The 25067-nt window shown below is 51.0% G+C and overlaps 1 protein-coding gene across 3 annotated transcripts in view; it reads right to left on the reverse strand.

The window, feature by feature from the left end:
- Positions 1-25067, reverse strand: part of HTT (huntingtin) — a 136506-nt gene that overhangs the window by 13201 nt on the left and 98238 nt on the right. For 2 of the 3 annotated variants that reach the window (XM_057546223.1, XM_057546225.1), the window contains 13 exons: positions 20903-21107; positions 15093-15234; positions 12643-12822; positions 12337-12513; positions 11971-12047; positions 10647-10785; positions 9514-9636; positions 7805-8018; positions 7254-7399; positions 5674-5851; positions 4598-4693; positions 2071-2258; positions 318-444 (listed from right to left, as the gene is read on the reverse strand). In XM_057546223.1, coding sequence (XP_057402206.1) covers positions 318-444; positions 2071-2258; positions 4598-4693; positions 5674-5851; positions 7254-7399; positions 7805-8018; positions 9514-9636; positions 10647-10785; positions 11971-12047; positions 12337-12513; positions 12643-12822; positions 15093-15234; positions 20903-21107 — 1992 coding nt within the window. The remainder of the gene's footprint in view (positions 1-317; positions 445-2070; positions 2259-4597; positions 4694-5673; positions 5852-7253; positions 7400-7804; positions 8019-9513; positions 9637-10646; positions 10786-11970; positions 12048-12336; positions 12514-12642; positions 12823-15092; positions 15235-20902; positions 21108-25067) is intronic. The other variant, XM_057546224.1, reaches the window with a different exon arrangement.

The following is a 25067-nucleotide window of genomic DNA, read 5'->3' on the forward strand; positions in this document are numbered from 1 at the left end:
ACTGCTGCCCTTTAGCTTAGGTGCCATACAAAGGCTGAACCTGGCTTAGCATTATCAATTACTAGGGTACCCTTCCTGACCTGAAACAAGTCTGACACATGAAAATTTGGCATTAAACTCACACACACACACACAAACTTGGATCAAACTTTTCACTGTGACAGCTTTGTGTACATTACAGAACGTATTCACGATTATGTTATGCCTTAACTCTTTTGTGGAATAAAAGGAGAAGACGGGTCCCACTACTGCAGCCCTGGCTCCCCCAGGGCAGGCATGATGACGTGTAACCACGCCGGAGGGGAGACCCGGACTACCTAGCGTATTGATGCGGTAGATGAACTCTTTGAAGACTTCCTTTTCCTGGAGGAACTCCACGGGGATCTCGGGGAACACGGTGCCAAAATCCCCTCCTGGTTTGGGTGACCATCCGAGTTTCCACACCTGAGAGGATGAAAGAGACATAGTCTCCCGAGTCAAGTCAGGATGGCCGAACGGCGAGGGAGCCGGGAAACACGCTTTCTCTCGGCACAGCTCCTTGGCGGCCACCTCTTCCTGAGCGCAGACACGGCGGAGGGAGGGCCCTGGGCGCCAGTGCCACGGGGGCTCCCAGACCTGCCCAGGGCCGCCCGCTCAGGTGCCCCCAACCCTTAGAGGCTGGCAGGAGCACGTGAGGTTCGGCCACACACATAAATATTTACCATGAGCAAGCACGACAAGAGCCACGCCAGCCATTTGTAAACTCCGTCAAGTCCAGCTCTGTCGTCTGGCACTGCCACGCACACCGGAGGGACCGAGGCTGCCCCGGCAGCAGAAGCCCAGCTCCCAACCGGCCGAGCCGACCCCCTCGGAGGACACAGGCCGCTGCCGGCCAGAGCTCGCACTCTGGATCCCCGAAGCCGGCCAGTGGGCCTCGAGGAGGCGGCCGGCTGGCCCCCGCAGCCCCAGCGCCCACTGGCCTCTGGAAGACGCCCTCTCAGCCTCTCACCTGCTCCCCGAACCCTGCTGCACGTCCACAGGAGGGTCGTGGAGCCGCGTGGGTTCAAGCCCACGCTCGCGGAGTTTCATCTACGGCGTGCGTGGTCTGGGCGGCTCTTCCCACACCCGGGCCAGCCATCGAAGCCTCCGGACTGTGCCCGCCTGCATCGGCTCCCCGCTCCCACCCAAAGGTGAGCCGTCTCGACACCTGCAGCGACGGCCCAAGCGCGGCGCCCGGGCTGAGACCCACACCTGACTTCCCAGCTCTCCCCACCCCGGGGTGCCGGGTTTCGCCAACGCCCACAACTCCCAGTTTCCACGACGACTCCAGGACAGCACGTCACTGGGCTTTTCCTCAGAAAGAGCTCCCACAGCGAAACCCTCTTCACCCTTGGGGTCGGGGCACACCACGGCCTCGGTGCAGCTGCTGCGGAACCTCACACGCACAGAGGCTGAGCCTCGCCGGCGGCACGCACCCTTCCAGGCAGCACCAAGCGCCTGCCTCTCGGTCCCGGCCCACCTCCCTCTGCCGGCTCCAGCCCGCGGGTGCCAGCCCATCGCCCCACCTCTCCCTCCAGCAGGTGTGAGGGCAGCAGCGCAGCCTCCTGCGGCCCGCGGCCCGCCCGCCCAGGCCCCTCTGTGACGTGAAGCCGGGTCCCACTACGCCGCCCACCTGAACCTGGTTCCGAAGGCAGCTGTAAAAGAGCACAGGAGCTGCAGCTGTGCCGTACCCTCGAGCTGCCCCTGAGGGTGACCACCTAAAGGGAAACGCCCACTCCAGGAGGTGTAATTTCTGCTCTCCGTTCAACAGACGAGCCTGAGGACCTCGGAATCACATCCAGCATAGTGGGAGAAAAAATCTCATTTCATCATGTGAGGATGCCTCACCCCATTTTGGAGCATTTCTACCAACGACTGAGCCACATTACGCCCGAGGACACCAGCCCGGTGTCGCGAATGCAACCAAGGAATGCTCTGGCCACCGCAAGTGGGCATCTGAGCGGTTTCGTGCTCTCAGAGCCCCGAGCCTGGGGCCTGCCCGCGCGTCCCCCTCGCTGCTTGGGTCTTGTGCAAAGGGAGGGCCAGACTCACCAGGGGCGGGACGCGCGTGTAGCTGTTGACGAGGGGCAAGCGGGCCAGGCTGACGACGATGTTCCTGAGCACTGGCGTGAGGAACGCTGGGGCGCTGCTGTTCCTTTTATGGCCCAAGGCCAGCACCAACGGCAGAGCCTCCACCATCTCGGCCACCATCCCACAGGCTGCAGCGACATACTGAGGGTCTAAACAGGCACCGTGGGTGACAGAGGACCGTTCTGTCAAAACACGCCCCAAACCCACCATCCCTCCCCCTGACCTTCCCACCCTCGCAGATAGTAGGCACAGCCCCATTGCCGGCCACGCCCACCAGAAACGTGGAGCCCACGAGACTCTAGGCGGTCACTGAAGGCCTACAGATCTCACCTCCTTCACATCCATCTAAACAAGCAGTCCTCTCCACATCGGCCAAGACTGGCACAAACACCTGGAACCTGGTCCCAGCCTCCCACCCACCCTGCATGTGCAGCCAGCTGACACCCAGGAGGAGGGTGCAGCCCCTCCCCGGGGCTTTGGCTTTCTCTGGCTCTCCCAGGACCCTGTGCTCGCTCGCCCCTAGGCTGGTGTGTAGAGACCCACGCTGTAATCCTCGGTTCACCGTTTCCCCAAGATCAGGGGTTCTGGTGGCTGGTGGAGGGATTCTGATGGGCTGCCGAGTCCTACCCGAGAAGTCCTGAGACAGAATGCTGAGGAAAACCCCACGTCCTGCGGGTTTAAGAACCACTGCACCTCGAGGGCAGGGGCACATTCTTCCTCACTTTGAGCCTGGCATAGAGTATGTGCCAAAAAATTATCTGCCAAGTTGATAAATGCTTAGGGCTGTGGATGGATACTATCCACCGTCCACGAGACTCAACAGTCCAGGCAGCTCCTTCAGAGAGAGAAGGAACGACTACTGGACTTGAGGAATCGAGCCCTGAACTAAGAGAAACAAGGGTGACTTTAGTACCATTTCCGGGACCATCTTTAAGAGGTACCATCCTACTGAGGTGATAAAGAAAGCGAGCTTCTTCCTCTGGCCAGGATGAAATTAACCAGCCTAAATGGGGCCATGGAGAATGAGCACAATTGTATCAACCCGAACTAAATATGCTCCAGCCAGTGGGCCTGCCTGCTCTGACTCAACCACGTGAAACGCCGCAACTATCTTCAGAGGGATGGAAATTCAAATTACAACTAACATACGGTGACATTCCCTGAGCACTTACAGCAAGCCTGACACTTGTCATGGGTTCTTTATGTGGATTAATTTACTTAATCCTCTGGCAGCCCCATCAGGTGAGTACTATTCTTATCCGTACTGCAGAAGCACAGGGTAGTAACTTGCTAAGGCCACACAGCCAGAAGGTGGCCGAGCAGGAAGTGAGTGTTTGCACGTTCCTCAGTTATCAGTAAGGAATCATTAAGTCACAAACTCAGGGATGGCAGAACCAGAGTCTTGAGATAGAGGCTCAGAGAAGAGCTTGGCTGTGAACAAAACACCACCGCTTCTAGATGCTGTGCAACTGTAAAACCTTGAGTGGGTAACAAGAAGAAAAATTCCTATCTTAACACCACCGACAGGAACACTCTTGTCATTAACTGGGGTTGAGCAAAAGCTGGCAAAAAAAGACACAAAGCATTTATCTACCTGCTATTACAAAGGCATGTTTCTTAAGCCAACAGAGCATGGATAAGATTTCGATATTCCAAGTAAGAGTGTTCCATAAGAAAGACAGCCAAGAACTGCCAGGTGGGGCATTTACTTCCCACCTTCGTGGGACAGGCTGCAGGTTGGCATTCCCACCAGACCCTCTGGGGAAAGAGCCTGGAGGCCCCTGGTGACAAGAAGCTTTCCTCCCAACCTGCCTTGCCACCATTTTCAGAGTAAAATACCTGAGTCGGGAGAAAGTACATGAAAAACTAAGGTACATGGCTAAATCTATGTTTAAATGATTTTGAATAGGTTTAAATGAATGAGATGTGTATTTTTTTTCTTTTTTTTTCTGTAGGGAGAGGAGGAATTTTCATTTAAAAGTCCGCCAAAATATATGGCTGAAACAGACACTCAGGTTACCTAATATTCACATGGTATTTCCACTAACTTTAAGTTTCTTAGTATTTTTATTCATTCGTTTGTTACTCAACGAACATGTGTTGATCACTTACAGCAGCGAGAACACAGAGAAGGAAAACGGACGCCCTGCCCACAAGGAGCTCGGAGTCTGAGGTAAAGGACACAGAAGCAGCAAGTGCAGGGTGCAAACAGAGGCGGGGGGTGGTGGGGAAAGCAAGCGAGGATGGAGGGCAGGAGGCTTCCCCACGAGCGCGACACCCCAGCGGAGTGTGGGGTTCACAGGGAGCCAGAAGCAGAGGGTGCCCGCCAGCGGGACGTGCGAGGCAGCCCCCCGAATCGCCCCCGAGCTCGGGGACGAGCACCAGGACACAGCCAAGTGAAGGCAGCTTCACACGTCCACACTGATCGCTTTAAAGGCCTCTTCTGTGAATGAATTTCAAGCCCCCAAAGACACTAGGTAAGACGTACTCTGTGTGTTTGAATCCACTTCGTCCTCTCTGGCGGCCTGTGGGGTGTTCGTCCTTCTCTCTGGACCAAGAAGCTGGTCCCCAGGCTGCACCACAACTAAAACCACAACAGAACAAACAGAAGAATTCCCATTCCTTTCACTCAGATTTTCACATTCATGCAGCCTCATGAACGTTTCAAAGTGACAGACTATGTCAAATGAGGTCTAGATTTCCTAGAATCAACTTTAGACCATCTTAGGTGCACCAGACTCAGGTATCAATCTCTAGGTTAATCCAAAATGCGCAAGGATTTGGACTTCTACACTTGGATTTCCAAGTCCTTCCCACTGTCTGCTGTTTGCCACCTCTAACCCGGGGGGTCTTTATCAGATGGTTCATGATTCATTACTGCTGAAAGCATCAATGCAACCCCCAAGAAGTCTGGCTTTGATAAATTAGCCCCTGGATCTTCGTTTTCAAGTTGACCACAAATGCACAGATGAAAACAATTTAAACAATGACTCTTCAAAACACCACTCTATAATGCTTAATTTAAAAATACAAAACTTCAAAACACCCTCCAACATGTAAACTATAATGTCCAATTTTTAAAAAATTGTGGCTAATGACCCTTGTTAAGGACATTGTCCCTTGAAAAGAGTAAGTCACTTTTATTTTTCAATATACTAGTGTTACAATGCAGTATAGAAACAAGCATTTCAACTATAACAGAAAACAAGTAATTTTTTGAATACAATCTTATTAATCTTATGATCATCTAGGACTAAAAGGATGAAACAGTCAACTAGGACCAGAAATCAAAGGGACATAAATTAGAAGTATTTTTTATGAAAGCTAGAATTCCAAAATCTAAACAAAATGACTGCAAAAGCAAATTCAAGTTAAATCCTAGTGTAGACCCCAAGATACTGGAGACTGAGGCAAGGCCCATATTTCATCCACCTCTTCACCCCCAATTCCCAACTTAGCACCTGGCAAACAGGTGGCACAAAATGAACGTCTGTGACGAGATCTGCGGAGCTGATTACTGGTTCAAGAGACAGAGGCAAGAAACCGTGCCGGTGGCGGACTCACGGGCTTCTAGGACGAACCGCACGCAGTGGATGAGGGAGCAGGCGTGGGTCACCATCTCAGCGGAGGACAGCAGGCGCCAGAGGCCGGGCAGCTGCAGAGCCAGGCAGCAGCAGTCCAGGCCTGCCTGCAGGTCCAGACTCAGCGGGATCTGCTCGTGCATCAGATGCCACGACAGGGCCTGGAAGGGCAGGTGCGTGTTAATGCAGGTTTGACCCACACCTCCTTCCTGCCACGGGGGCTGGCAGGGGAGCTGAGAACCCCCTGCTGTCGAGGAACGGTCCAAAGCTCCCTCCAGAGGGATGGCTCTCGGGCCACCATCCCCAGCTCCCTCCGGTTCAATCCTGACCCACCTGCTCACTGAAGTACCCCCCGCCCACTCCCACTCTGGGAGTGGAACGCAGAATGCCCAACCGGACGTGGCTGCCCGCCCCCAGCATCCTGCCCTGGCCGCACAGCCTGCGGGCTAGGCTCTCCCTCGGGGCTCCCACCGCCCAGGGCCTCGCCTCAGCTGCAGTCACGAAGGCTGAACCTGACAGCCGTGCTGGGGTTCAAATGCTGGAATGGCTACTTCCCAGCGGGTGAACCCGGTGAAGTCGCTGAGCCTCTTAAGCCCTGCTTCTCTCATCTGTAAAACGGGAATAACAGCCCACCTCACAGGGTTGCATTGAGACCTGAATGAGATGATGCAGGGCGTATGGTCCTGCACGCAGCGGGCACGTGATGGCTGGCAGGGGCCACTCTGTACTGTAACTGTACGCTTGTTTGCCAGCCTTCCTACTACACTGAAGCCTAAAGGGCAGGGGTCACAGCTATCTGGCTCGGCCTGGCTCAAGTAGGGGCTTGTTTGTCGCCTTCTGAACAGCTGTGCGAATGCCCTCTGGACGCCCCCCTCTCCCCGCTGGGAGGTGGCAGGGGGTGTCGGCACTGGGTCAGCCCTGTCTCTGTCTCCAAGGGTGCAGGCCAAACTCTCTTCTCCAGAAGTTGTACAAAAAGGCAATGCACACACGTATGTACACGTTTTGGGGGTGTTCATAAGTATTAACACAGAGTGTTCAATTCTCCACAGCTGAAATATCAGGTTTATTGCTCAATTTAAAATATAACAAATTTCTCATATTATTATTTACTAAGTATCTAAAGTTAGGATACATACTACATTTGCACGGCTTCTTTTTCCCCGGAAAAAATTTTTAAATGGATGGTTTGTACTAAATCAAAAAAGTATCTTAGCATCAAGGAAACAAGATTCACATATAAGTGCATGACGACTCCCCATGCTATGCTCGCGAGACCCTGGGCGGGAGCCCAGGTCCCAGACCTGACTCTTCAGAGTGCCCCCTCCCCTGCCCTGAGGCAGAGACAAGAAGGGCTGTGTTGTCAACCTCACAAGGCAACCGTGGGGAATGGAGCAATAAGGGGCGCGACGGAGCTCGGCAAAGCAGGGGACAGATGTGACATGTGACAGCGGTCACTGCTGAAAGGACAGGCCGCGGGCGCCGGGCTGCACACAGCTCTGCATTTTCAGATGGAGGAGCTTCTTCCCTCTGCACTGAGCGCCAAGTTCCCAAGCTGCCTCTTACCTCGAGGGTCATGACCACAAACTTCACAGTGTCCCTCTCCTTCTCAGGAGGAAGGTGCAAGTGGCCGGGCAGTTTGGAGAACACCAGCAGGTACTGGGCCAGGGCCCGGGCCAGAGTGGTCAGGGTCCGATACAGCACAGCATCCCCTGAAACAGAAGGCCTCCATGGGGGCAAGAGCCTTCAGCAGAGGCTCTGACCTTTGAAAGACTGGCAGTTGGGCCCCCCACCGAGAATCTGATGGGGACTAAAGACATGGCTCGCGGAAGCACACGGGCACACAACCCATCACCCTGCGAGACCAGGACCCACATTCCCGAGGCTGAGCCTGCGTTCCTTGCAGGCCCCGAGCCCAGGCCATGTCAAGGAACGGCCAAGCAGCAAACACACCAAAAGACACGCAGAGCCGGGGCCCCAGTGCAGGTTCTCGGTGGCCTCTGTAAGTGCCTTTGGTGTATCAGATCGACAGTGTGGACTGTATTTTCACTCGGTACAGAGCATGGCACTGGCTCTGCAGCATTTTTTAAAACTAAGGGGACTTTGATTTTAATTACCAAAGAGATCACCCAACTTGCTCCAGTAGGCGGCGGGCTCTGCAGGCAGGCGCGGCTGGAACACGTGGTGGACAGCGGGCAGCCGCTGAACCACGCTGGTCACGCGGTCTAGAGTTGCCGTGCGAGCTGCTGCAAAAAGGGGGCTCTTCTGGCCCCCACAGATCTCACGCACGCCCAGGCCCAAGCACGGGGCTAGCAGGCTCAGGTTGAACTCCTGAATCGGGGCATTAAAGGTTCAACAATGACGATTACGAGCTTTCAGTCGGGCAAGAGAAACACAGCAGAGGAGAATGCAAACATTTCTGAGATAACAGATTAGTACGCCATCCAAAACATTTGAAAGAATACCTTATTCTACTTCTGTTACAAATAACTGAACATCTCCATTTAACATATGATCAGTGAAGTATATTTCTGGTCTCTTTTGGGTACTTTAATTTTAAAGAAATTTTTTTTATGTCTTCAGGTTTATTTGAAATCAAAAATTTAATAGGATGAAATTTTAATTGAAGAAGATACAAAATCAAGCTGGTGTGCCACCCAAGAAACAGTGAAACGCCAAACGTCTCAGCGTTTGAAAAAGACGAGTTATGTTCAAAAGCAGCTGAAATAAACCAAAGCAGTCGTATAAATGCCACAAGTTTGAGTGGAAAAACAGCATTTCATACGATACTGTTTCAATTTGTACTGTGCTTTGCCAACTTTTTAAAGCCATTTGAGGATCTTTTTGGCCAATCTTAATTTAGTTAATATTCAGAAAAGCACATGTCATCGTCAGTGACCAAAATCGACCCCTAGCCGTTGCAGCTGAGCCTTTCTTTAATGCTGTTAAAAGTCTAATGAGCAAATTTGGAAAATTCAGTTGGTTATTAAGCAAATTTATCACTTATCAGCAAATCAGCTTTCACTGAATGGCTCTTAAAATGAGGTTGGCAAACTGGTTTTGGGCCAATTCTCCTGTTTTTCCCATGTAGCTCTTACTTTCAAACTGAGGGAGGGTCAGTGCTTGGGAACATGTGGCTGCACCCTGAGGCTCTCTACGCCACACCCGCCGGTCCTTGCCATCCCCCATATCCCTGCGTCACTCCCACGTGGCATATTTCCAGGCAGCACTATTAACACCTGAAGGTTTATCGGCTGCTGGTCCCAGGGGGTCTGAGAAGGAACCTGCCAAGGCTGTGGCTGGACAGCACCATCGGGGGGCTCCACCCCTCACAGCACCGGTCCAACAGCTGAGGACAGGGACATGGGCGCCCTGCCAGGGCTCCTGGGCCAGCTCCGCCCAGCAGGCCTGTGCGCCACCTAGTGAGGGCGGGGGGCCTCACTGCACACAGTGGGGGGGACCCGCGCCAGGTAGGGGGCGCTTACTAAATCCCGTGACATCGTGAAAAGGCCACTGAAATCACGCACCATGACACCATCCCAGTACTTCTGCTCGTGAGCACGAGACAGGCGGTCAGAACTCATTATAACCTCAGGGAACCTATTTTCCTTAAATGCACGAACAGGTGAGCTAAACACAATTCCCCTCCTTTTAGACTCTAATGTGGCTGAAATGACATCCTGTCCTGTCTGGATTAGGGTCTCTGCTGTTAAGGCACACAGATAAGTGGCGCACATGGCAATTAGGTCATGTGACAATGAAACTAATCAAACACGTGTGAGTAACCAGAGAAAGGGTTCCCAAGGGTCCCGCGGCTCCACTGTACCGAGTTCATCATGAACGCGCTCAAGTCATCCGGAGGGATCCGATTCACCAGCTCTGCCCCTTCCAGCAGTGCAGAGTCTGACCGCGTCCAGCACTGGGACTGAACCAGACGTATGTACCAGTCCTGGGGAGGAGAAAAGGTGGATGATGGGATGCGACTGGGCAGGCTCTCAAGGGGCTCCAACTTGACCGGATACACCTTGCTTCTTCTCCTACTGACCCTCATGTCCTGTGGCCCCAGACCAAAGGACAAGTGGCCTCCCTGGACCATGAATACAGCTTTGGTAAAACTGGAGGCTGTGGCTGTGCGGGCTGCTCAGCGCCCCACAGGCCTTTTCCATGGGAACTGGTACGAGGGCTGTGTCTTTGGACTTGCTGGTACCTGTCTGGGCACTCTCTCCCCTCACCTGGTGAACGCTCCACTGTCCCCCAAACTCAGTAAAGTACTGAGGGGAGCGGGCCCACCTCCCTGCCCACCCCTTGCTGGGCATCGTGCTGATCATCTTCTACTGGGGGGTCTGCTTTGCGCTTCTCTCCCCAGGGCCAGTGCAGCGGAGGGGCTGAACAAACCATGCCTGAGAACAGCGGCCCGGACTCTGCTATCTACGCCTGGGCTGCTGGATTTTGGACTCCAAGTTCGTATTTAAAATGAACTCTCTCCAGGCAAGGAGCATACCAAGGCCCTACCAAGGCCCCACCAAGGCCCCAGATGGCCCCCGGCTCTGAGGTGTGAGCGGGGAAGGTGATGACAAGGTACCAGGTCCCCTGGGGTGGTGGGGTCAATATGCAGCGGGTCAGCAGGCGTAAGGAGAGGGAGACAGGCCAGGTGGGCAGGCCATGGCCACCTGTCTCCTGATTCTCCATTAATCACCATGACCCTCAGCCCCCTTCTAATGACCCAAGTCAGCACTTCCTTTCTCACCCCACGCCCCCTGCTAAAGACCCAGGCTGGACCTCATGGGTCCTGTCGCTGATGTGACTGTGCCCATTGCTGGCAAGAGACAGGGCAGGTCGAGAGCCCTCAGGGGCCATGCTGAGCGCCAGGACGTCCTGCCGCCTGAGCCACCCGCTGCAGAGGCACTCAGTGCCCCGAGGGGGCCCTGTGCGTCACACCCAGACGTGCTGGACACTTACTTTGTCAGGACTCACTGTCTCCAGTGCCAGGGGCCCGTCCCCGTCCAGCGGGTGGGGCGTGACCAGAGGAGCGGGGCCACGTGACGCCGGTGCGGTGGCGAGACGAAGCCTGTCCAGCAGGGAGTAGAGCCTTTGGTGTCTGGAATCCAATCGCACACGGGTTAGGTCACAGCTGCACGGGAGGGAGCAACGGTGGCTTCTTACAGCGAGGCGACACGTTTGAAACTTTCTGTTCAGAGCTATTTCTCACCGACACTCAAGTCATGACGCAAGTTCAGGCCCCAGTTTACTGGTAACAACCACAGTTTATGCCCCATAAGTATTTTTCAGAAACTTCATTTATACTCAAACACTGCAGCAGGCAATACATGGCCTAACAGGTAATACAGGCACTCTTTATAAACACAAAACGGACCACCTAAGATCCCAGTGCACAAAATCTCCTACTTTACCTCCCCACAATATACAATCTATACCAATTTACATTCATTTCATAAAAGAATCACCTCATCTGGCACAAAATATTTTTACCCCTCCTCGTCTGCCTGAATACTAAGTCTAGGGTCGAAAATAGGGATAGTGTCACCTCTCACCACCTGCTACGAGAACAACAACTTCATGATGCAAATTACAACGTAAGTCACCCAGCATACAGACAAGTCACCTAAAGCCTCGTACTGCCCAAGTCCTACCCCTTCTCGATTAAAGAAACCAGCAACAGCTACTCTTAACACTGAAGTCACAGTACAGTAACCAGATCCTCTCTCACACACGTTTTCCCTGCTGTGGAGGAGAGACGATAAAGGCTTCTCTTCATTTATTTTGCAGTCACAGAAATACACTCATGTAACAGACATCAGGATTTCTGGTAAAGGCCTCAAAAAGACTTTGCAAACAAAACTAGGTGATAAACAGCCACAGAGAAACAAAATGTTGACAAGATGTAGAAACAATTCTCGCCGAGAACTAGGTAATGTCTCTCAGCTCTGCCAGGTCTTATTTAGCAATTAGATCACAGGCTTTGATTTTTGCTAAGACAGAGCTGATCGATGACTCATTGCAGATGGTGAGTGGAGGCCACAGGAACACCCGCCACCCTCACACAGCCACGGCACATTATCGCGGCAGAGCTGACACTGCCAGCTGTTCCTCACTGTGTACACGTTGAGATCCGACTGTGTTCATTTCGGAAGGTTCTCTCTCAAGGCCCTCCTGCAGTGAACCCACCAATACGGCACGCCAGCCTCTCAAGCTGCGAGTCTGCGCCCTCACAAACCCTAGCCTTTACACTCAAAAAGCAAGGAGCACCTGGCCCCGGCGTTACCTCTGCGCTAACCCGCTGCTCTGCAGGTGCTCCTGGATCCTGCTTAGCTCTTCCGCCGGCAGCTGGGCCGTGCTGTGCTAAAGCAGACAAGAACACGTCAGTGGGGCTGCAGCGCACAAGAGTCAAAGCCGCCTGTGCTCATTTCCAGAAGATAAGGGGCACGTGGGGCTCTGGTAGCAAAGGCGGACTAGGAGAAGTACAGGAAGCGCCCGTAGCGGACGCACAAGGAGTGACCAGTTCATCCGTGCTGCACGCCCCCCTCGGTGGCCACGTGAAGACCATCCCCGTGGAGGAGGAGCCAGCCAATGTTCCGCCTGCCCTGCCAGGTTTTCTGTAAAACACGACAGCCGTGTTTTCTCCCAGTACCTGTAAATTTGCAGCCAGAAGCATCTCCACCCGGCGACAAGCAAGGGTGTCGACCATGTGAGCCAGCACACGGAATGGAGTACACAACAGCTTGTCCACGTACAGCGTCAGCACGGCGCCCGACTGGCTCAGGTGGATCCCTTCCAGGCACTGGAGGGTTTTCTTCAGCGTGGTGGGCTGCGGTTTGAGAGAAGGAGAGACATGACAGCAGAGGGGTTTGCCCGCTGGAAAGAGCAGTTTAAAAATGCCAACCCTCCATTTTTAAGGCAGAGAAAACTGGCGACAGCCGGCACCAGGGAGACTTACAGTTGAAAGATTTTCACAACGAGACTGAATCGCCTGGATGAAAAGGCCACTGGCCGCGGAATTCCGGTGGACAGCACTGATGAAGTCCTGCACGGGAGGCTCGTGGGACAGGCTGATCAGATCCTGAATGTGGTTGACGATGAGCCATGTTAAGTGCTCTGAATCGTGCAGGTTCTGGCACTGAGGACAAGACAACAATGAAAGGCCATCTTCTAGTGGACAAGTAAGAGCAGACACCAGCGCCATAGAAAAGGCCAGAAGTGGTAGGAAGGAGAAAACCAACTCCGAATTATAATCCTCACTGAAAGTATTTAGTGTTTGAGCACCATAACTGACGAGGTGACAACACACTTTACAGAGCCGGCACCCGCAACTGTGCACTGCGGCCGAGCTGTCCAAAGTCAGGCCCTAGGGAAGTGCGCCCCAGCGGCACAGCTCAGGGACACAGGAGAGGAGCGTGGCCCAGGGCCGCGGTGGGTCTGGGGCACCTGAAAGCCCAGCGCCTCCCGAGGGCAGCGGGAACGGTGTGACTGGCCCGAGCTGAGACATGAGAGCAGGTGGCCCTCCCGTCCAGGGCAAGCCCTGACTCGCCCAGGCCTCAGTCCAGCCTCCCGACGGGAATTCTCCAGTTACCCTCGCTCCAATTTTGTGACAGGTCAGTGGAAAAAAAAGAATTTACTGTAACTGTCACAGTTTTGATAGAATTCCTGAATCCAAAATATGAATAGTTCCCACAGATCAAATGGATCTTAAGGGAAGAAAGTTCATGTAAGATTTATAAGGAAATGAGAAAAATACAGTTTTAAATTTTGGGTTGGCCAAAAAGTTTGTTCGGTTAATGAATACGTTGTTCACTAAAGTTCTTGGTGGGACTTCCCTGGTGGTCCAGTGGGGGGCGGTCCGTGCTCCCAATGCAGGGGGACCGGGTTCGATCCCTGGTCGGGGAACTAGATCCCACATGCTGCAACTAAGAGTTTGCAAGCCACAACTAAGAGCTTGCGTGCCACAACTAAAAGATCCTGCATGCCGCAACTGAGACCTGGTGCAGCCTAAATAAATAAATAAATAAATATTTTTTTTAAAAAAGTTCTTGGTGAAAATGAAAAATGTCTTTTATTTTTACTTAAAGCCGAACAAACCTTTTGGCCAACCCCATACATATGTTGCCTTTTCAATGTAATTCATGACCCTAGGCAGAAATTATAAAACGAGATAAATTTTTTGGCCTATGGTTAATGCTTAATACTTTTCCTGTGGGATAATTTGATAGTATTAACTTATAAAATAAATATTTTTCTTACTTTTCTGTGAAAACAGCATTATATAACTATATCAAATTATTTCTCAAAAGTGGAACAAGATAGAAAAACTATTTCAACATCAAGAATGTAAAGCAAGGGGCTTCCCTGGTGGTGCAGTGGTTAAGAATCTGCCTGCCAATGCAGGGAACACGGGTTCAAGCCTGGGCCTGGGAAGATCCCACGTGCCGTGGAGCAACTAAGCCCGTGAGCCACAACTACTGAGCCTGCGTGCCACAACTACTGAAGCCTGCGTGCCTAGAGCCCGTGCTCCGCAACAAGAGAAGCCACCGCAATGAGAAGCCGCACTCCACAACGAAGAGTAGCTCCCGCTCACCGCAACTAGAGAAAGCCCACGCGCAGCAATGAAGACCCAACGCAGCCAAAAATAAATAAATTAACAAAAAAAAAAGAATGTAAAACAAAACATGAGTATTAACAAATTGCTATCATGGCGAAAAAGATCTCAACAGGCAGCTGAGGGGAAGGAGTCTACTCCTTTTCCGATGCGCTGCTGAGTGACAGCGGCCTTCATAGCACCATGTCTGCACCAAAGGAAGGCAGCACGTTCTACCAGCCTGGAAAAGGTATCAGATCCCAGTGAGAGTGGAACAACGAGTTCTCTCTGAGTAATACGATTACAGATTTTATTTTCTTCTGTTTACTTATTTGGTTTTTGTAAATTTTTTGTATTAAACAAGAGATGTTAGTTTTATGGTCAAAAATTCCACAAAAGTTATTTTTTAAAAGAATGCCATTCAAACAGGAATCTAAAAATGCAGCAATTAACATTCTAACACCTTTTCCACAGATTAAAAAAATTTTTTAATCAGAACCTCACTCAGTCAAACTTGTAACTTCTTTTTATTATTATTGTTACTCCATGGTGTCCCTCAAAACAACAAAGGTGCCCAGCACTGCGAGTGGTGCAGAGCAAGTGACTGCCCACTGAATCTTTTACAGACAAACTTAAACTCCCAGGGCTGGACGCCAAGCCTGATTTCCAATTATACTTGGGAGCAGGATTCAACTTTAATTTTAGTTTTTCATTCTGGTGGAGTGACGGACGGTGGAAGTCAGTCTGTAGAAGCATCATCCGCACGAGGTGTTTTCCAGCCCCCAACCCGCCCCTCCTCGCAATTTCAAACTTACGACATAATCGCAGAAGAGAATGAGAGCTCCTCTTCGTACTATTTCTCTATTGCACATTCCCAGTTTGGAAGCCACATCAGAATCCTCGTCCTCTCCAGACATCTGGGGACTAAGTGACTTCGTGCTGGACAGACTGCGTCTTCTAGAAGGAGCAACAGAAGCTCTGACAGCGTTTCTGAGATGACAGCCGGCTTATTTTCAAAACACTGAAGATGACTGTCGTTTAGTCCCAGTTCTAAAGCAGACAGTTACTTTAATGTGTAAGATCTACTCTTAGTGATCTGTTTCTGAGCTATGATAAAGCACATATGGAAAACTAAAATAAACAGAGGATCTAACAGGCAGAAAATTAAAATGCTTGACTGAAAGGCAAAATCCACCACGAAGTTGCACAATCAGCGCTCTTATCTCACTGGCTACGTCTGATGGCAGAGCTATTGCTTTTGAAATTCGTGGCTTTAGCTTGCTATGAAAGCCGTCAAGTGACAGAAGAAAAACCTTTGTATTTCCATACTTTACTCTTCAATTACCAACGAAAAGTTACAACCCTAAGCATGCCCACAGTGTCTGTGCTATTATGGAAACCCTGTTTAAAAGCATTTCTGCAAAATTAATTCCCCACTAGTGAAGGTTATTTCACTTCATCTTTACTTCTTCTCACCTTGTGTTTTTTCTTTCTAAGGAGATGGTAATTACAAACCTTGGGACTCTCAGTACTGGCCATAACTCTTAAAACACAGTAGTTGCCACGCTCACAAACAGCCCTCTGACTTGAGGGTAAGACAATCCCCTCGCCTCGGCGGCCAAGAGCCTACAAGTCTCTGCTAAGGCTTAGTGGAGACGAAGATGACACCAGGACTAGAATATTCTGAAATGTGTCAACTCTTCCTGTTAACGCCTCAGGATTTAGAAGAGAACTGTTATAGAAAATTCTATCACGACAGAACGTGGATCAGTGGTTACCGAGGGAGGGGCAGGGGGAGGGGGTGGCTGCACAGGCACAGGAGGGAATTCTCCGAAGTGATGATACTGGTCTAACTCTTGATTGTGGTGGTGGTGACCTGACTATATCGGGTACAAAACAGGACATTCTACCGTACTGTAAATTATATGTCAATTAAAAACTAACAAACAAAAAACCTTTCCTTTCTCAGTCAGCCCTCCTGCCAGCCCCAACATGACTTACATTCAAGCTGTAATTCTGTGTTTTGTAATAGTATAGTTATAGGGGAAAAAGCCTCTGAAAGAGAAGGGGAGAATTTGCGGTTCAAATATTAGCAGTGGACACAAAGAAGGTCCAACGTCAACCCAAATTTAGTCCCAGTTTGTAGGAGGGCAAGCCCCCAAGACCTCAGGACAGACACTGCCAGCTACTGATAGCAAATGAACTTCCCAAATAAAAGATGACTGCGTATGCAGGACCCTAACCGTCCACCAAAAGGTAGGACAGGTAGAAAGCAAATCATAAGACTATGATGATTTAATCCCCCAAATAAGAAGCAGACAAGAGCAGACCCCACTGTGGCAACCATGGGTACTTCCAGGAAGTGTGGCCTGGGAGCCCGTGCTCATCTGAGAGCCAGCACTGAGCTGCATACAGAACCTCTGTAACGATTGATAGAGCAGCTCTATATCTGCTGAGTACACAGACAGAAAATAATGACTTGTACTTTGTATTCCAAACTTCTAGTAATTCATTTTTATTATCTTTTGGAAATAGAGATACTCATCATCAAAACCAGACAAGGACACCACAAAAAAAGAAAATCACAGGGCAATATCCTTGATGAACATAGATGCAAAAATCCTCAACAAGATATTAGCAAACTGAATGCAACAGTACATTAAAAGGATCATATACCATGATAAGTGGGATTTATTCCACGGATGTAAGGATAGTTCAGCATCCATAAGTCAATCGATAAAATACATCATGTTAACAAAATGAAGAACAAAAAATATATGATCATCTCAACGGATGCAGAAGCATTTGACAAACTTCAACATCTATTTATGATAAAAACTCTCAATAAAATGGGTACAGAGAGAACGTACCTCAACATAATAAAGGCCATATATGACAAGCCCACAGCTAACATCATACTCAATGGTGAAGAGCTGAAAGCTCTTCCTTTAAGATCAGGAACAAGACAAGGATCCCTACTCTCGCCACTTTTATTCAACATAGTATTGGAAGTTCTAGCCAAAGCAATTAGGCAAGAAAAAGAAATAAAAAGCATTCAAGTCAGAAAGAAGTATAATTTTCACTACTTACAGATGACATGATACTATACATAGAAAACCCTAAGGAGTCCACTAAAAACCTGTTAGAAGTAATCAATGAATTCAGTAAAATTGCAGGATACAAAATCAATATACAGAAATCTGTTGTATTTCTATACACAAATAACAAACTATCAGAAAGAGAAATTAAGGAAATAATCCCATTTACAATTGCATCAAAATAATAAAATACCTAGCAATAAATTTAACCAAGGAGGTGAAAGAACTATACACTGAAAGACACTGATGAAAGAAGCTAAAGAAGACAAAAATAAATGGAAAGATATTCCATGCTCATGGATTAGAAGAATTAATATTGTTAAAATGTTCATACCACACAAAGCAATCTACAGATTCAATGCAATCCCCATCCAAATTCCAATGGCATTTTTCACAAAACTTGAACAAAAAATTCTAAAATTTGCATGGAACCACAAAAGACTCTGAACAGCCAAAAGCAATCTTGAGAAAGAAGAACAAAACTGGAGGTATCACGTTCCCTGAATTCAAACTACACTACAAAGCCACAGTAATCAAAGCAATATGGTGTTGACATAAAACCAGACACACAAATCAATGGAACAGAAAATAGAGAGCCTAGAAATAAACCCACACTTATATGACAGTTTCAGCTATAATAGGTGAAAATAATTGAGTTGGGGGATCATGCATGCACACATGTCTGTTAATGTGTGATAGTGGGCAAGTTATTTAACTTCTCTGGGAAAAGAAGTTTCCTTGTCTATAATATACATGCATTTTGAGAGATTTTAATAACTTATCATAGTGGAAAGCCCACAGAACAATATCTGGCACTTAATGCTATATAAGTGCTAGTGATCTATATATGAGGTCTTTACCAATACATTATTATTATTTCTATTATCAGGGTAATTAAATCACTAACTCATGTTAGTGCTGGGAACACAATGAGGGCCCTTGTGGGTATTATGATCTAGAGGGAGAGATATTAACCAAATTATCACACAAATAAATGTCAAATTACAGTCTCAACACATGCCACAAAAAAGAGGCAAAGGTTGGGGTAAGAGCAGATGGTGAGACTTCACCAATCAAAGAGAAGTCAGGAAGGCTTCCCTGAGGAAGTAATGACTGAGCTGAGAACCCAGAATCAGTGAGTTTCCCATAGCTGCTAATATACAGAGAGAAATCAGGAAAATGTAAGTTGAACTATAAAAAGCTGGCAAAAAATAAATCAATATCATAAAGCCAGTGTCTGTCCCTTAGATCCCATCTGCTCTTGCCTACTCTAGGATAACGCTCTCTTCTGTAAGGGTCACCCATGCCATTTGTTCTCTCATCTAGAAACTCTCTCATGTCCCCATTTCCCATGTCTCTATTTCCCTCCAGAGCGAACCTTCTCCTAACCACTGTGTAGAGCTGCTCTCTAAATGTCCCTCTTCCATCATCTTTTTTCCTTGACTTTTATTTTGAAAACTTTCAAGCTGATATAAAAGCTGAAAGAATAATTCAGTTAACAGCGACCTACTCTTCACCTAGATTCAACTACTAGTAAGTCACCACCTTTGTGCTCAGGCACGCACTCCACACACACGCACGTCCTCCACACCTACACACATACCCTACACACACTCGACACTCATGCACACCGTACACACACGCAATTTGGAGGGCTGTGCCATCTGAGCGTAATCTGCAGGTCAAGAGACTGCACCCTTAAACACCTCGGCAACTGTGTCCCCTAAGAACTACTCATAACCAAAAGCAACACGTTATGTAGAGCTCACATTCAAATGTAGCTTGTTGACCCAATAATGTCCTTTCTAGTGGTTTCATCCGCCAGATCCGGAATGTAATCAAGGTTCATAAAACTGTACCTGTTTGTCATGCATTCTTACGTCTTTTCATCCAAGCAAACAGTTCTGTATCTTCCATGACACTGACTGACACTGCTGGAGAGCCCACGTGAGTCTTCTGTGGAAGGCCCTCCATTCATCAGACTGGGGTCTGCCCTCCCATCTCCTCTTGAATCCACTCCAGGTCGGCCTCTGCCCTCACTGCCCACCATATGTACAAAGGCAGAGGAAGAGGAGGAGGAGGAGGAGGAGGAGAAGGAGGAGAGTGGGGGAGAAGCTAAGAAACACTGGCTGAGGGATCCATCTGGGTAGTGGATGCCTCCTCACTTACCGTCCACCCACCCAACATGTGTTAGTATTATCAGCTAACTCAAGTCCTGCCCTTGGTGTCCAGGGAGGCTACTGGGGAGGCTGCAAAAACACAAGAGCCCAGGACCCTAATTCCTAGGATACCCAGCCATCCGGTCCGACAGTGGGCTGGAGCACAGGCTTGGCCCTTGGAACAAGCCCCCTGGGTGCTGCTCTGAGGCACAATCCTCAAGGACCCAGGGCCTCACTGCTCAGCGCGTCCTCCATGGATCAGAGCACTGGTACCCCAGGAGCCTGGAAGAAATGCAGAGTCCCAGGCCCCATCAGCCAGTTGCTGAATCAGAATCTGATTTGAACAAGCTCCCCAGCTGATTTATATGCACAGTGAAGAAGCTCTGAAGTAGAAGACACCGATTTTCTGTTTCCGACTCTCACAATACTTAAGTCATCACGACAGGCTTAAACTGTTCTCTAAGCATGTCAAATGTTTTCACTGCTCTGCCCTCCCCAACTAACTGTAAGCACTTGGAGGGCAGGAAGCAGCGATGATTCTTCCTTTGCATATCCCACAACGTAAGCACAGGGCAGAGAGGTAATACTCCTGCTCACGCTGGCTTTTCCATCTGAGAGCACTGGACCAGCCAACACGGGACCCATGGCCTCACTTGGCTGTCTTTCCATGCTGAGCAGAGAGGAGCTGACCTCAACCCTGCAGCCCCTGCAGTCTCCTATTTCCAGAGCTTTCTCTCCTCGCCATTGGCTCTTGAGTCTTCCCGAAACACTGCACTGAGGACTCAGCTGCACGGTGGTGGGGGTGGGGGGGGGGGGGCGGAAATCAAATCTTATCTTTCCACATATGTACAAATGGCTGAGCAAGAGAGTGCCTAGAAACAGAGACTCAGACCTGACAACTTTCTGCAAAAAGAGGGCCACCCACAATCAGATACTTAACAAGTCTTTTTGAATGATAAAAAATAAGGTATTTCCAAGTAGTTTTGAAAGGCTGCTAAATAATTTCTTCATTATCTAATAACCAGAACCACATTTAACTTATAATGAAGTTAAGTCATTGCAACATGTCTGGCTCTGGAACCAATTTAAGGATGAGAACCCAGCAGGAGGGACACAGCACGACACAAATGGCCCGTAAGATGGAACAGTGTCAAAGAACTTGTCAAAGAAATCACATGTGAAAAGCAGAGGCTATTCTGAATGCCTGCAGTCGGACCACATTTTCCCTGCAATAGAGTGTCCATGAAAGAAAGATGAACATGCGGTGGCATCTTTACAGAGCCTCGTGAAAACGGAGCCGGAGCTCAAGCTGCTCCGAGCCTGGCTCACGAGCCCGGGCTGGCCTCCCGGGGGGCGGAGCGCACGTACTTGGGGGTCTGCTGCACCTCCGCCCACCAGCGGTAGTCGGTGTGGCTGACGAGCAGCAGGATCTGGCACCAGAGCAGCACGAGGGCTGGGTGGGTGGGGACCATGGAGCGCACCCACGCGTTCAAGCTCTCCAGGCCGTAGAAGCTGCCATCCGCGCCGTCCGTCAAGAGTCTCGAGGCAGCTGCGGTGATCCTCCGGAACGTCCCTAGAAACAAACCAAAAATAAAACCGATTACAGGGAAACACATCACGGTCCAACACTTTGCAACCACGCGAAGCTTTTACACAAAAAAGATACACACGGGGCTCTTTCCTACGTTGACACGTTCACAGCCTTTGGCACTTAGAAAATTCCAGCTTGACATTCTGCTTCCTTAAGGGAGCAGCCAAGGAAGCCGGCGCTCCCACTGTCCCGTCCTCCCCACTGAGTGCCAGGCTCCCCAGGGGCTCCGAGCCGGGAGCCGCAGTGGCGCTGACCGTGGACGCAGCTCCACTGAGAAGGCAGCAGCCACCACTCAGCCCGAGCCACAGCCGCGCGGGTGGGACCGGCAGGCCCCTGAGAGCCGAGGGCCAGGTGGCCTCTGCACCCAGCACGGGGTGACCGCCCGGGGCAAGGCGGCCACGCAGGCAGGCACCCACGCTCAGACCCGCACGTCAGCAGCAGACCCAGCCGGGCTCTGCCCCGGTTTCCCACAGCATCCTCCTTAGGGCCGGGAAAACTCTCCCCTAGGAGGGAGTGAATTCACGACTTCATTCTATCCCACCTCTGGAACGACACGAAGCCAGCTCCACACGCCTGTCTCTCCACCCCGCCCCGGATGCACCCAGACTGGCCCTCACCCCAGGGACACGGGGACACGTGCATGCTGTGAAGTGCAGCCTGGGACGCAGCAGGACTGGACATGACAGGAGGTGGCCAGGGGCTCCCTGTCCCCCCCAGCGGAGGACTCCTGGCATCACTGCTGGAGAGTCAAAAGCTTATTTCTGCTCTAGATTTCAACACATCCAAACACGAAAGGGCCCTAAAACAGGCAGAAACAAACAGACCACAGACTTCTTCTCACTCCTCATGACTGGTTACACGTACGCGCTGAGACAAGGGGAGAGCTGACAAAAGCTCGCCAAACAGAAACATCCGCCGAGAAGCTTTCCGGTGCTCACCTCCCTCTGGCCGCACTGGCTGGTTCTCTCCGGCTGCTGCCGGGTCAGCATCGCCCACCTCAGGCCCACCCAGCCCTGGCCTGCTCCCTCTCGTGCCTCCGTCACTGCGTGGGCTCCCTGGGGGCCACGGACACGAGGGAAGAGCCAGGCGCTGCCCCGAAGGAACCCTGGAGCCAGGCCAAGGCACACGGGGAATGGCAGACCACGGAGGTGGGGTTTTACTGAACAGAGAGCAGGAAACCATGGTCAGAGCTGAGATCCAGGTGACGGAGTGTCGAGGCGGGCTCTGAAATCAGACTGTGGCTCTGCCATGCCTGCTCGGTGACCCTGGCCGTACGTCCCCTGCGGCCTTAGTTTCCTCGCTTGTAAAATGGAATTCAGAGCACTAGCCGCTCACAGGGCTGCAGGAAGGATCAAATCATAAAACCCAAGGGAAGGGCTCAGTACAGCGCTGGACAGAGCCAATGACCGGCAAGCGGCTGCTGCTGCCGGAAGGACGTCAGGGAAGTGCCCGGCCTCGGGGGTCAGCGTCCCAACAGCAGGAGGAAGCCGCTGGCGGGACAGGACAGGAAGTTAGGGGCCCACCGGGGGGCGACAATGACGCTGGGGTTTGAGCGTCTCTAATGACAAATGCCGAACAAGTCAAGAAGAGGAAGCTGGAGAAGAGCAGCTGTGCCAGGTGACAAGTCCAACCTTAAGTGTAAGTCTGAGGTGCTGCCAGGACACCAAGCACATGTCTAGAGGGAGGATGGAAACGAGAGACCAAGGCAGCCATGATGGTGGAGTGACAGGACCTAAGGAGGCAGTTACCAGAGTCATCTCTGCAGCAATAACCGAGGCAGGTCACGAAGGAGGCGGTCCCATGGAGGGTCAGGAGGAGGGCAGGAGACAGAGAAACAGAGGGCGGGAGGGGAGAACAGAGAGAGACCAACAACACTCAGTGGATGAAAGACAGTCCCTTCAACAAATGGTGCTGGGAAAACTGGGTCTTCACATGCAAAAGAATGAAACTAGACCCCCAGCTTACACCACTCACAAAAATTAACTCGAAATGGATTAAGGACTTGAATGTAAGACCTGAAACCATAAAGAAGAAAACACAGGTATTAAGCTCCCTGACATTGATCTTGGCATAATTTTTTGGATATGACACCAAAAGCAAAGGCAACAAAAACAAAAAAAAATAAGTGGGATTACATGAAACTAAAAAGCTTCTGCAGAGCAAAGGAAACCATCAACAAAATGAAAAGGCAACCTACAGAATGGGAGAAAACTTTGCAACCCATACATCTGATAAGGGGTTAATATCTAAAATATATAAGGAACACATAAATTAATAACAAAAATAAATCCAATTAAAAAGTGGGCAAAGTGGGATTTCCCTGGCGGTCCAGTGGTTAAGACTTCCCCTTCCAATGCAGGGGGTGTGGGTTCAATCCCTGGTCAGGGAGCTAAGATCCCATATGCTTCGTGGCCAAAAAACCAAAACATAAAACAGAAGCAATATTGTAACAAATTCAATAAAGACTTTAAAAATGGTCCAAATCAGAGGACCAATGTGGTGGGGTGGCAGGGACCAGGCCTGGGAGCCCAGCAGGCTCTCCGGTCCCAAGTGGGTGGGGCAAATGCCCTCCGCTTCTTCTCCTGTTCCTCAGGTCCTGGAGTGCCCTCCCGCCTGCCTCCCTCCTACGCCCCCAAGACCAGCGCAGCCCAGAGGGGAACTCTGAGGGCGTAGGACCCCACCCGAGAGCTGGGCAGACTTTCCCGGCCAGCTGGGCACGCTCCCCCCACCCCCCGATCTGAGCCCCCAAGGGTCCCTCCAGGCGTGGGAACCCCTCGCCCCTCTCAGCCACCCCTCAGGGGTGCCGGTCCTGTCTGGCCTCCACTTCTCTTCCCCCCTCGGTCCCCGCCACGTCCTACCGGTTCGCTTGGGGGTTCCTCCCATCTCCTTGGGCCTTGAGGTCCCCCACCAGCATGCAGCAGGCGCCCTAGTTGTGGGGAGACGTTGTAGGGAGACGCAAACTCCGCGTCTTCTCACACCACCATCTTGACTCCGCCCTCTAGAGAAGCTCGGGGTTTTATTTTTAGTAATTTCCCAACAGTACATAATCTGCTTACTATGCCTCCTGTTCACTATGCCTCTCCCCCTAGAAGTAGTGGCAGCTGGGCCTGGCGAGGAGACCATGTACACCTCAGCCTCCAGGGGCCTGCCCGCCAGGGTCCCCACTCAGGACCCCGAACCCAAGGAGGTGCTGGGTCTGGGCCAACTGTCATCGGAGCTGCTTGTGATGGTGCTGAGCCATGTGCCCCAACACATGCCGCTCGGGCACTGCCTCCAAGTGTGCTGGCACTGGCATGACCTGGTGGACTGCCAGGCCCTGTGGCTGAGAATCCTGGCCCAAGGCCACGCCACCCTGTCACCCATCCTCCACACCTACCTGCCCCCGCCGACGACCCCAGGCCCTGTGTCCTGGGCCGCTTCTGCGAGAGCAGACCCATAGGACGCAACCTCCTCCCGAACCCCAATGGCGAAGAAGGCTTCCTGAAATGGACGGTGCCGACTGGAGGAGATGCCTGGGGGGCAGAGGAAAACTGGGGGGTCACTCCCAGGGCCTGTATACAGACCAGCTTCCTGTCTTCCTACAGGTGGTGTCAAAAGAAGCAGGTGTCGGACCTGGAGGAGGAGGGTCTGTGGCCGGAACTCCTGGACAGTGGAAAGACTGAGACTTGTGTCTCTGACTGGTGGACAGACCAACAGTACACTGACAGTTTACATGGGCTAACTGTCCGACATCTAGATGCCAACCAGGCCGTCCTGCATCACTACTCTCCTTTGCCTTTTCCCTCCAGCAGTGTAGAGAGAGTTTCTCCTTTGAGGCTAGCCATGTGTTCTCCAACCTTAAGAAGGTCGCCCGCTTTGTGTCTTCTGAACACTTGGTCCGGGACACTGATTTCTGGTCTGAGCAGTATGGAGTCTGTCCCACTCCAGTGTGACTGTGCGGGC

The sequence above is a fragment of the Balaenoptera acutorostrata genome, chromosome 5 (genome assembly GCF_949987535.1).
Source record: "Balaenoptera acutorostrata chromosome 5, mBalAcu1.1, whole genome shotgun sequence".
Classification (NCBI taxonomy): domain Eukaryota; kingdom Metazoa; phylum Chordata; class Mammalia; order Artiodactyla; family Balaenopteridae; genus Balaenoptera; species Balaenoptera acutorostrata.